Here is a 12,308-nt window from a genome sequence, read left to right as displayed (position 1 = left end):
GGCGGTGGTGGGAATTGGATTTTAAACTACTAAAACCTTACTAGTAGTTTGATAATTTTAAACTACTAAAACCTTAACGGTTAATCCAATATTTGTTATAAACGCTCTTCCTCTTAGTGTTTAAAATGCCAGGCACATAAGTAAGTTAGTTTGATAATTTTAAACTATTAAAACCTTACTAGTTACTACAATGGCCATACTTAATATCACATAAGTAAGCTTAAAAATTTGAAAAATTGTTAAAAATGACCAATTTTCTTAATCTTAGGATTGAAATAGGACAAACCGAATATGCGCACGCCATGCACAACAAACAATAGGACAGAAATATGATTTTTCTTACATGTTGAAATGACTTAATTGCCCTCGTATATAAATGAGTTATTTTCTCCAACTTAGTCATCATTTGCACCTTTCTCTGAAAATCTCTCTCACCCAACCCCCAAAAAGAACCCTAACCCACAATCCCCAATCCCGTTGGTTGACCCTGCTTTTTGTCATCAATTCTGCCGCTGGACTGGCCGGTTTCTCATCCTCCTTCGAATCGAAACAAGGAATTTGGGAGGGGCCTGGGTTTGGGAAGATGGCTTACCTTGGTCTGGGTTTGCATTTGGGCCTGCATGCACACTTGACACACTGCAACTGTTTTAAGTTGATGTCCTAGTCCCATGTCCAGATAATAGTACCATACTAGTAAGAGAGGTCCGCGCGATGCTGCAGGATTGAAAACTGTATGAAATTTTGTGTATAGCACTATGTACATATAAAAATACTTGATCTGTATGTACATACTATTTTACGTGCAAAAGATTTAGTAGATAATCCTATTTACATACAAAAGAGAATGCTTGATGCATATGTACATAATATTTACATACAAAAGATTTACGAAATTGTCCTACTTACATACAAAAGATGGTCGAAAGATACTATGATAAAGAAATCTAGTGAACTATTTGAGTTTAAAGCGAATGGGATAAAGAGATCATGTTTAATAGGTCGTGAATAATTCAAAAAGTATAGAACAATGAAAGGGTATACATATCTGTTTTGCAGCCATATATATGGTTTCAGAAATGATTGGGGAATCTGATACATTTCTGGTTGGAGCCTTTGGAGTAAGAGTCGCGTCTGATATTTCCTTTGCTGCAACATCACAAATAACAAGGTAAATGGAGGAAAATAAAAGTGTTATTAAATATTGAGTAGTGTGGAATTTCGAACAATGAAAAACTATGAACTTGATATCAACGTTTGTGAGATGAATAAATTTGAGATGAAGATATTACATACTGTATTTTGGGACCAATGTATTAAAAGCGTGAGGCGTGGGCGAGGCGTCCGAGGCGAAGCCTAGCCTAGGCGTGAGGCGTGAGGCGTGAGGCGAAGCCTTATAGGATTTAATTTTTTTTTATATATATATGTTTTATATATTATACATATAATTGTATAAAAAATAATACTATGTAAAATAAACATCCATTCTCAATTTTTCATTCAAATCCATAGTCATTCAAAAGATAATATCATTTAAATTCATCATTCAAAGGTAATATCACCCAAATTCATCATTCAAAAGGTAATACAAACAAAGAAAACAATCATTCATCCAAATCATCTTCATATAAATCAAAATACAAACAAAGATATAAATCATTCATCTAAATCCTCTTCATCTAAATAAAAGGCAACATCATCCTCTTCATTGCCAACTCTAGATGAACTTGTCGGGTATCTCATCATTTCATTAAAAGAATCTTCCGAATCATATTCCACATTTCTTCTAGTTCTACTTGTGGATTCTTCATTACCCCGTTTTCTTTTGTATGTAATAGGACCCTGAGGTTGAGTAGGCTCACGAGGAGAAGGAGGAGGAGTAGGCTCACGAGGAGGAGGAGTAGGCTCACAAGGAGGAGGAGTAGGCTCACGAGGAGGAGGAGGAGGAGGAGGAGGAGAAGACTCTAGGCTCTTGAATGTATGAGCCACCTTCATAAACCGGGGTTGGCACATTCCTTACGGCCTCAACATTATACAATAACTCATCCTCAAGCCATGTAGGATCTTCGGGAAGAACGGGATCTTCTATCTCTGTTATCCATTCATCATCGGAGGCAATTTCTTCCACAACAATAGGATCATACTTCTCCATCCTTTTCTTACTTCTTTGTTGTAAAGCCAAATTGTACTTGACATAGGCTAAAACATTAAGCCTTTTGTGTTCAAGCCTATTCCTTCGTTTTGTATGAATCTACAAATAAATCAATTCTATTATTCGAGTCTAAACATTTTAAGCAAAAATGACACTTAAGATACTAATAATATATTTACTTACCATTGAAAATGTGCTCCAATTCCTCTCACATCCCGATGCACTACAAGTAAGGCTTAGAACTCGGATAACAAATTTCGTTAACTCGGGTGTTTTATGCCCAAAGCGCTCCCACCAAGCCGCTAAAAAAACAATATTAATAAGGTAAGTAATTTAAAGGTTAATGATAAAAAGATATTAACAATTAACTAATTAAATCTTACTTGGTGTTCGCTTTTTCCTAGTTTGCATAGCCATAGAATCCGCAAATGGACCACGCTTATTAGTAAATAAATCCAATTGAACATCGGCCTCTTCACGTTCTTTCCCTTTCCCAAGCATCCTATCCATGCAAGCAAACAACCCATTTCGCACTTCATCAGTATCTGAGAAATTATCCTCATATCGAAATTGTGGGTTTAAGTAATAGCCCGCCACATGTAGTGGTTGATGAAGTTGATCGTCCCATCTACGATCTATCTTTCTCCAAATAGGCATATATTTTTTCTCCACTTTGTTAAGATTGCTTGCAATTTTCTCTTTTGCGGCATCCATCAACTCATATATAAAACCCATGGGGGGTCTCTCCTCTGAATCAACCTCTCTCAAAACACAAACAAGAGGAAGAACGCCCTTAATGCAAAAGGAAACTCGACCCCAAAACTCACGATCATATAACACATGATGCTTAGCCAACTTTGCTTCACGGGATTTTGCATAGGTACTTTCCGACCATTCTTGAGAGGTAAACAAAGCAACAAGATTTTCCTTTTGCTTTTGTAAGCTTTGTAGTGTAAGGAAAGAAAACCTAGTGACCGCCGGACGAAGAATTTCCGAATTGTTAGTGTACTTTCTCATCAAAGCTAGTACCCATTGATGCCCATATAGATACTTTGAAATACACCTAGCACGTTTGAGTGTGTCATCAAACCATTGCATCTTAGAAATATCTTCTAGCATCAAATCAATGCAATGAGCCGCACATGGAGTCCACCACACCTTCTCTTTCCTCTCCATAAGTTTTGCCCCGGCATTCTTGTAGTTCGAAGCATTGTTAGATATAACTTGAACCACATTCTCCTCCCCAATTTCTTGAATAACGTCATCCAAATAGCCATACAACAAATCTCCATTCTTAATAGAGGCCGATGCATCAACTGATTTCAAGAACCAAGTACCTTGAGGACTATTGACAAGAAAGTTGATTAAACATCTACTTTTGCCATCCGACCATCCATCCGACATAATAGTGCATCCATATCTCTTCCAAGCCTTTTGATGTTCTTTCATCATACTTTGTACATCATCAACTTCTTCTTTGAGCATCCAAGTTCTATATTCATGGCTTGTAGGAGCATCAAAGCCGGGACCAAAATTGGACACCAATTTCATTGCATTAACATAATATTCATTGTTTGCCGCATTGAATGGAATGGCACTAGTGTAGAACCATCGGGCCAATGCTCGGGATGCTTGTCTTCTTTCCTCTTTTTTGAAAGGTGTATTCAACGTGGTTTGACGAGCTTCCAATGTAACATACCTATCAAGTGGTCCCCTTGACCTAGGTGGTAGAAAAGAACCGATTTGTTGTGAATGTGTGGCACTCCCACTCCCACTCCCACTACTTACATATGTTGTCCTTGTTGTGCCCATATCGACACTTGCACTTTCTTCTTCACCACCACGACACAACTCATGACTAGCTTTCCTCTTTTCTTTAGTTCCCATAACATTAGCAAAACATTCTTCCTTCACATTGGGTGGGACTTTTTTACAACTTATCATTCCTCCCGAACTTACACCACCCAAGTGATGTTTGAATCTAGAAATTGAACCCGTGCATTTGTGGTTACAAAAAACACAATAGAAGTGCTTAGTGACAGGATCCAAATCTTTTGTCCATTGCCAAGCAAAATCTTTCTTAGAAGAAGAAGCCATATTCTTCAATACCCTTAACAATAAACAATAGATGCATGCATACAATTAATGAACCAACAATTTATTAATTAATTTATATACCCCTTTAGTGCTAATTTCTAACAATTTATTAATTAATTTATATAACCCTTTAGTGCCAATTTCTAACAATTTCTAACAATTTATTAATTAATTTATATACCCCTTTAGTGCCAATTTATCTGATTATCTGATTAGCAAGACAGGTTATGGTTTAATTGCAAAACATCCAGTCTATATGGTATAATTTATGGTAAAATTTATGGTAAAATTTACGGCAACAATTTATGGCAGCAACAGTTTATGGTTTAATTTATGGGAGCATTAAATTTATGGCAGCAACAGTTTATGGGAGCTTTAAATTTATGGTATAATTGCACAACAGTTTATGGTATAAATTATGATACTATAATTGCATAATTGCAAAACAGGTTATGGTTTAATTGCAAAACATCCAAATAAAACCGTGGGCTATAGCCTTATTCCCCTGTTTTCTATTTCTACTCTGCGTTTTTCTCTCTGTCTCACTCTGTCTCTCTCTCGCAGAAATCATCCTTCCCCAGAAAATGCAAAACCTTCCCTAGAACCAGAAAACTAAATCCTTCCTTAGAAAACGAAATCCTTCCCCAGAAAATGCAAAACCTTCCCTAGAAAACTAAATCCCTAATTTCAGAAACCCTAACCTTTGGGATCTTGCTGACGGCGCTGGGGCTGGGCTGATGGTGCTGAGGTGACGGCGGCGGGGTGATGGCGGCGTGACGGCGTGGCGACTGGACCGGTGTTCTGAGCCTCTGGGCTTTTGGCGCGCGGGAGAAGAAGACGCAACAAGCCAGAAGGCAAAAGGCAGAGGCAGGAAAAATGGGATCGAATTCGAAGGTATGGTAGAAGACTGAAAATCCTTACCCAAACGACGTCGTTTTGGGTTTGGATGGTCTGACAAGGCGTCCAGACGCCTTGAGGCGCGCCTCCGCCACCTCGGCGTCTCCGGCGAAGCATTTCGCCTACTCCATCAAAACTGAGGCGTTTGCCTCTCCGCCCAGCCTCAAGGGCGCCCTAGGCGCGCCCCGAGGCGAGTTCTTTAAAACATTGTTTGGGACACAGAAAAATGATTCCGGAATTGCTTGGGGTTGCTTTGATTTTGGGAGAGATGATAGGGCACCGTCGAAATTTGAGTCAAAAGCTGATACCTTTTCTATGGAGCTTTTGTGTCGTCATTGAGATGTAAAACAGAGGATAATTAAAGGCATTAGTGAACATTGAAAATGTAGAGGTTAAAATTAAACGCATTAAATAAATGTAAAACACACTCGCATTTATACGTAAACAATAATGCTTAACATGACACTGCAGATGCAAAATTAAAAAAAAAAAAAAAATCTTGTCAAAACCCACTTCCATGTCAGGTCATAATTTTACAACCACCAAAAAATAACGGAAGGGGCATGCCGTGATCTCTGGAAAATGATAATCGCATTTTCTTCTGAAATTGCTCACCTTCCTTAATCTTTTCTAAAGAAGCAATGATTCGCATCCTGTAACCAAATCAGAAAATAACATATGATTACCCAAAACCCATCTCAGGTAAACTAATCGCAATAAAATTTAAAAACTCATGCATTCAAATTTGAAAGAGCAAACAAAATTAATAATAATAAAATTAAGCAGTGAAAGCTGACAGACCTTGAGATTGAATATGTCCTTCCCTTTGGGTCTCTTGTTCAATAATGCGTTAACACAGTGAATACAATCTTTTTACTTGCTCTCCCTGCATATCCTCGACAACTAAAAAGCAGCAGAAGCACAACAACTACTGAGCATTAAACCTAAACCCAACTTAGGAGATCAGGTAATCTACTCAAACATACCAACTCGGTCCTTGGGCCGCTTCAACTTTGCAAATACATGACCTTCTGTCCTTGCATTTGACAATAATTTCATGTCTCATAGTTTTTAACTACCCATACCCATACCCAACTGTCAATTACCTAGTCAGTGCACCAAATTGTGAGGCTGTCCCAGGTTTTTGTTCTTGATATTTACAAAAATGTGAAACCTTATAAGTAAATTGAAAAATAAGGCATGATATTGTTGCTAGGTGAAGTGCTTGGAACATTTTTATATGCAAAAAAATAATAATAATAAAAGAATTCTATATCATTGATGGAGCTATTAAAGTTCTTCACTTTAACATCTTTGATTAAATAACAAAATGGCCGTTGATGAAATCATAAGACATTTATGTGAATGATGTGATGACATAATGAGGGCCATCTTGTATGTGTTAATATATTGAGAAAGAAGAAAGTTGAAAGTATAGTCAAATAGATTAAAACGTTTAACTTTTCGTTGCTGTAATTCTGTTTTTCAGTCATGTTGAATAAGAGCTTCTTCTATATTTGGCTTCTCTGAATGTTTCAAGGTTGCAAGTTTCCCATTTGATGATCATAATTGCCCCCCAATCGAGCTCATAGAATCCTTTTGTCGAAGTGCTCATTCATGGTTACAGGAGGGCGTCGAAAATGTTGTGGTGGTTCATTGTAAAGCTGGTATGGCAAGGACAGGAGTAATGATTTGTAGTCTTCTCTTATTTCTTAAAGTAAGATCAATAATCAGCACCTTAAGACCTGGGGTTGTATGGTGGAAATGTTGGTGCTTCTTTTGGCTTTATATTTCTTGCACTTATGACTATAACTTTTTCTTGTTTGTTTTTCCATGTATCTGCAGTTCTTCCCTATGGCTCAGGAGGCCATGAATTACTATAACCATATAAGGTGTATGGATGGAAAAACTCTGGTTCTCCCAAGTCAGATTGCGAGTCAGTTAAATTTTTGGATTTCCCGTTTAAGCTTGGTGTTCCTTATCTATCTACATATTGTGATTAACAATTTTTTCTATGATTTTCCCAGAGATACGTCAAATACTTTGAGCATATCTTAAAACACTTCAATGGAGAAACTCCTCCAGATCGGAGGTACACGTCTGATACACTTCTCCAAAATGTATCAGTCTGACCTTTCATTTATATATATATATATATATATATATATATATATATATATATATATATATATATGTATCTAAGTGGTACATTAGTGTTGTAATGAGGACCTATTTACTCCTTAAGTTAAAAGCATAAATAAAACTAAACAAAAACATAAACAAAATCAACCCCAAAAAAGAACCAAATTCAATTTCATTAGAAACTTCAACAAAACCAACTCCAAGGTGCAACCAAATTTAACTCCAATATAATAAAACTTAAAACAAAAATCTAAGTCCACCAAAAGTTTAAATTGCTTACCTTGAGTACAGAGGGCTTCGGAAAACGACGGCGCTAAAGCCTGAAAACAAAGACCCAAAAATCAGAAAAAGAAAATTTGCACAGAAAACCCATTTGATATTCATATTTAATTATAAACTCACATCAGGTGGCATTTTCCAGATGCAGAGAAAAAGAAGAACAAATGAATTCCCACGAATGTAACTTTTTTTTTTTTTTTAAAATAAAAATTGAAAAATTAAAAAAAACTTAATTCTACAACAAAACCCAAAAGCGAGCAACCAAAGTTTCTCACCTTAAGCATAAATGTCTTCCAAAGCTGCAGACAAAAGTTCCAAAAAAATAAAAAACTGAATCTTCTGAAATTCAAAAGAAAACCTGATTATACACCCACATGCAAAACCCGACGGCACCAAAAAAAAAAAAAAAAAAAAAAAAAAAAAAAAGAAGAAAAAAGAAGAGAGAAACTCACGGATTAATCTCTGTCATCAAAAGAAAACTCCGAAAGCAACAACCCATTTAAAATTGAACCCAAAAAAATTAAAAGCTTCTAACATCTGGGCAAGACAACCAAAAATGAAATCAAACTGCAAAGCAAAACTCAAAAATTTAGAAATCACTAACCTTAATACGTAACAATTCTCTCAAAAGAGAGGCTTGAAACAAAATGGTGAAAAAGACGAAATCGATCCAACGTACGGATCGCAGCCAACAATGATTGCAAAAATTCAAAGATCGTGTCTCGCCGGAGATAATTTCGCGAAACAAGAAGGAAGAAATTGAGAGAAATCAGAGCGCACAACGACGACGAAGCAAAACCCAGTTGAGGAAAGCAGAAAATGAGAGCTGAAAACCCGAGGGTATTACCGTCCTTTAACTGTTCAAGAACAGTGAAAAACAGTGCCCGGGGGAACCGGGTTAAGTATATGTATAATCTCCAGCGAATATACTACTCAAACAACTTGTCTTTCTGTAATAAAATTGCTGCATAAATTTCAGTTGATCAAATCATTCATTCATTCTAATATTACAACATCCACTGATCCCATTTCAAGAATCAAGGTGAATAACCATTCTAATGAAATCAGAATCTATGATAACGGTAGGATTACAGAACTATTTCTTTGCTGCCATTAGCTCGAAATGACTCCTTTGTTATTCCATGGTAAACTGGTTCTTCACCTACAAATGTAATGAAATTCCCGCCAAAAGCAGACCCACCAACAATATTTGTCCCTTGAGTCTGACCATCTTCAGCCCGCTGATTCTCGCTGGCTACACCTGATGGGAACTTCTTTTCTATGGTTTTCCAAAAGCCCTTGTATCTTGGGGCTTTTCACCTGGCGCATTCTTACTTCTTATTGCCGAAACTGTTTCCGCCATCATCTGTTTGCAAAGTTCCATCAGAAGCTTCACATCTGCAATTTGCAACATACATAATCATAAGCAAATCACAAGTAACAAACAACATCTCATGCAATTGGCTCCGTCATAAAAAGCCTTGAACTCAAAATTGTCTAAAGGGATCCATATCTGGAGTGAAGGCATACATGGAGCTCAAGAAACTCAGGACAGAACCATGCGTCAACATAAGAAGATGAGTAAGACAGATATCTCCTCGTAAAGGAAGCAGAAGGCCATCTGAATGCTACTAACAATATTCTAGGATTGGGTGGCCAACAATAAAACTATCACAAACTGAGTTTCACGAGTGAAACTCAATATAATTATTCACATGATAGATTAATAAACCAAGTTAGCACGTGAATGAAGGTCGGATGTAATCATAAGTACCATATTAATAAACCACTATTTTAAGATTAACAAATCAGCTCAGCTTTATCATATTAAACTCAAGGGATAAATATATGTCATTGCGTGAAAAGATGAAAACAAAATCCTGATGAGCTGACGATCTTGAATTTCTTCGGATGATTTGCACGTTCGAAAGTCAGGGGTCCGGAGAACCTTCAAGATGACAAAAAACAAAAAGTTACTCCATCCATACTTCATTTAATGTAGCAAACAAACGAAGCAGCGCACAACAGCAGGATTTAAAGAAATTGATTGAGAATGATTACAATGACAAGGTTGATAGATGAACAATCTACAAACCAAGTTAACTCCCATAGGCCTATCCTCTGCAGTCTCAAAAGGACCAAATCAACTTCTAAATTCTACCCATGGCATACAGATTACGTAACGATCACTTAACACATTAATAAAGACTAAAATGCAAGTACAAGGCAGCGGAATTACAAAGATTATACATTTATCTAATCTTTTTATAGAAAATGAAATATTTAGAAATGTTAAAGACGTTCAAATTGTGAATCCAAACAAACCCAAATTCACAATTGAATAGAAAGAAAACGCGGTCCCAGATCACAAAAATCTTCAAAATTCACAAGAAATTCACATAAAGATGCAAAACTTGGGAGATGGGTTTTTAACTGTACCTCGAGAAAATGAGGACGGCGCGAACCTTTTAGAGAGTGGATGAGTTGGAGAAAAGGGCATCATTTTCAAGAGGTAGGAAGAGAAAACGGCGGAGGCTATACAGGGAGAACTTCGGCGGAGCTCAGAGGGGATGGGAGGACTTGGGTGGCTGTGGACACGGCTGGCTTTGCCTCTTCTTCCATTGTTGTTGTTTATTCGGTTTCGGGTTTAAATTGGGTTCGGGCTTACTCAAGTCAATTCGGGTTTGCCTAAATTTATCAAGGATAGTACTTGGGTACTGACAGTTCCAGACCAGCAAAACCATTGCAAATTCTTTCACAAAAAGCTATCACCCATCTAACTGAACTCATACGATTTACTTTTATAAAAAAGAGATTCATGCTCTTCCTTGAGGTTCTTCTTCACGCACTGATTGTTACCACTATGGAGATCCAAATTAATTAATGGCAGAAATTGTGGCTTCAGGATCTTGCTCGTCACCACAAGGCACAAACATCATCGATCAAATGGTGAGAGGGACCGTCCGAATTGATGATGATAGGTCGCAATCATCGCCATCGTCCATAACGGAGGACGACGATCACAGTCGCTGTAGAAGAAAGGGATTGGTGGGTCGCAGGAATTAGGGATTGGGATCACGGGAGAAGAGAGGGGTTGTGGGTGCGTCAGGTTCGATGAGGGAGAAGGAGAATGTTTGGTTTGATGAGGTACCGAACAGTCACCCAAGTATTATCCTTTTATCATATTCAATCTTTTTAACCCTATTATTTTATAAAATAGATCTCAAATTTTGAACCAAATAACGAAGAACTATTTAAAATTCAATTTTACACATCATAATCTATTAAAAAAATAAACCAAATAGCAAATACGCATTTTAAAGTTTCAACCATGCAAAGTTGAAATTAAATGACAAGATAATATTAATATTTTAACAAAAAGCAATACTATTGCACATTGTTCAAATAAAAAGCAAACAACAAACTTCAAGTATAGTCATTCCAAACTTGTATCTAGCTTATATAATATGAAGTGGGACCAATAATATGGGTATGAGCGATTTGAGTAGAAATTGAATTGGGTTTAGGTTGACATGGACGAGCAAAGCATCAATCCAACCCAATAGAGATTGGTTCGAAAAATTGAAACCGAAAAAAAATAGAACTGAACACCGAACCAAAACTGAAATAAACCGAACTAGATTATATTGGCTTAGTTTCAGTTTCAAAAGTTCGGAAACCGAACTAAACCAAACTCAACCGAATTATAAACCCATTTAAACGAGTATTATGATACTTAACAAACCCTTACTAACTAATACATTACACTCTGTACATATGCAATTAACCTAAGGATTTGTTATTGTTTTTTATTGCCCAGTGCTTAAGATGAAATGGATTTTGGCAGGAGCCAATTGCTTAACTAATAAACGGTATGAAATGGATTCTATGTTAATTTCCCATTGCATATAATTATTAGAATTTAGTTTTTGCGTTATAATTATTTGAGGTCGGTGCCTTATGTTTGAATAAGGCTTTTGCCCGGTTGTTTTGTTTGGTTATCCATGTAATGTAAGCTTAGCTTGATACAATTATTGGTATAATTTTTTGATAATTGTTTTATCATTTTTAGTACTGGAATATATGCATCTTACCTTATTTTTGGTAATGGAATAAATAAGGATTCGGCCTTCTTTTGAAGCTTCAACAATGCATACATTAGTGATATAGTGTACCATGCAACGGTGTTTTTTCTGTTTTATTTGAACAAACGATATTATCTACACTAAGGGATGAAGGAGTGGGCTAAGTCTCACAAAGGACTAACAATAATATGGTTCAAATTCGCCTTTAGCGATAATCAAACCTAAAACTTCTCACTTACAAGTGAAAATGAATATTGCTAGACCGTAGTTGTGACAACCCGTCCCAAAATATAATATATTTTATCCTCGATAGCGTGGAATGACTATTTTACCCTTGAGCGTTGGGTTGTGAATGTATTATTGGGCTAAGAAAATGGACTATTATTTTCATTTCCTACTTCTTTGAACCCAATTGAAGCTTGGGATTGTTTTGGATGAATCTTAGCCTACAATTGGTAGCCTAATTAGGGCTTAAGGATTTTATATGGATACCCAATCCAGACACACACATGCGCACACACACGTATAGACTTCTCTCTCTCCCTCTCTCGAGTCTTCCTCGTTCGTAGAATTTGTACGTCTAATCTCTCTACGAACTTCATCTCTCACAAATCGAGCTAGTAGAGGTTTTTTTTGAACTCCTTGCAAGCCTTGGAGTC

At 36.7% G+C, this 12,308-nt stretch overlaps 3 protein-coding genes and 1 pseudogene across 5 annotated transcripts in view; 1 reads left to right on the top strand and 3 right to left on the bottom strand.

Annotated features, from left to right (window-relative positions):
* The window catches only part of LOC137719638 (receptor-like protein EIX1), a 49,848-nt gene that overhangs the window by 12,393 nt on the left and 25,147 nt on the right, over positions 1-12,308 (bottom strand). The gene's annotated exons all lie outside the window — the stretch shown is intronic.
* Positions 1-12,308, top strand: part of LOC137719532 (serine/threonine-protein kinase BSK7-like) — a 51,991-nt pseudogene that overhangs the window by 19,696 nt on the left and 19,987 nt on the right. The window lies entirely within an intron of this gene.
* On the bottom strand, positions 237-8,078 carry LOC148699171 (uncharacterized). The gene is made up of 5 exons (XM_088697886.1): positions 8,017-8,078; positions 7,840-7,903; positions 7,566-7,605; positions 1,045-1,146; positions 237-714 (listed from the first exon to the last, which is right to left on the bottom strand). Exons 1-5 carry the CDS (start codon positions 8,061-8,063, stop codon positions 530-532), a joined length of 438 nt encoding a protein of 145 aa, XP_088554012.1. The 5' UTR covers positions 8,064-8,078; the 3' UTR covers positions 237-529.
* LOC137742921 (uncharacterized) lies at positions 1,925-5,347 on the bottom strand. Its single transcript, XM_088686073.1, has 4 exons — positions 4,948-5,347; positions 2,533-4,259; positions 2,333-2,451; positions 1,925-2,248 (listed from the first exon to the last, which is right to left on the bottom strand). Exons 2-4 carry the CDS (start codon positions 4,244-4,246, stop codon positions 1,925-1,927), a joined length of 2,157 nt encoding a protein of 718 aa, XP_088542199.1. The 5' UTR covers positions 4,247-4,259; positions 4,948-5,347.

This window comes from Pyrus communis, chromosome 1 (genome assembly GCF_041283825.1).
Source record: "Pyrus communis isolate YQ-2024b chromosome 1, ASM4128382v1, whole genome shotgun sequence".
NCBI classification, from domain to species: Eukaryota; Viridiplantae; Streptophyta; class Magnoliopsida; order Rosales; family Rosaceae; genus Pyrus; species Pyrus communis.
This window is presented reverse-complemented; position numbering and strand designations above follow the sequence as displayed.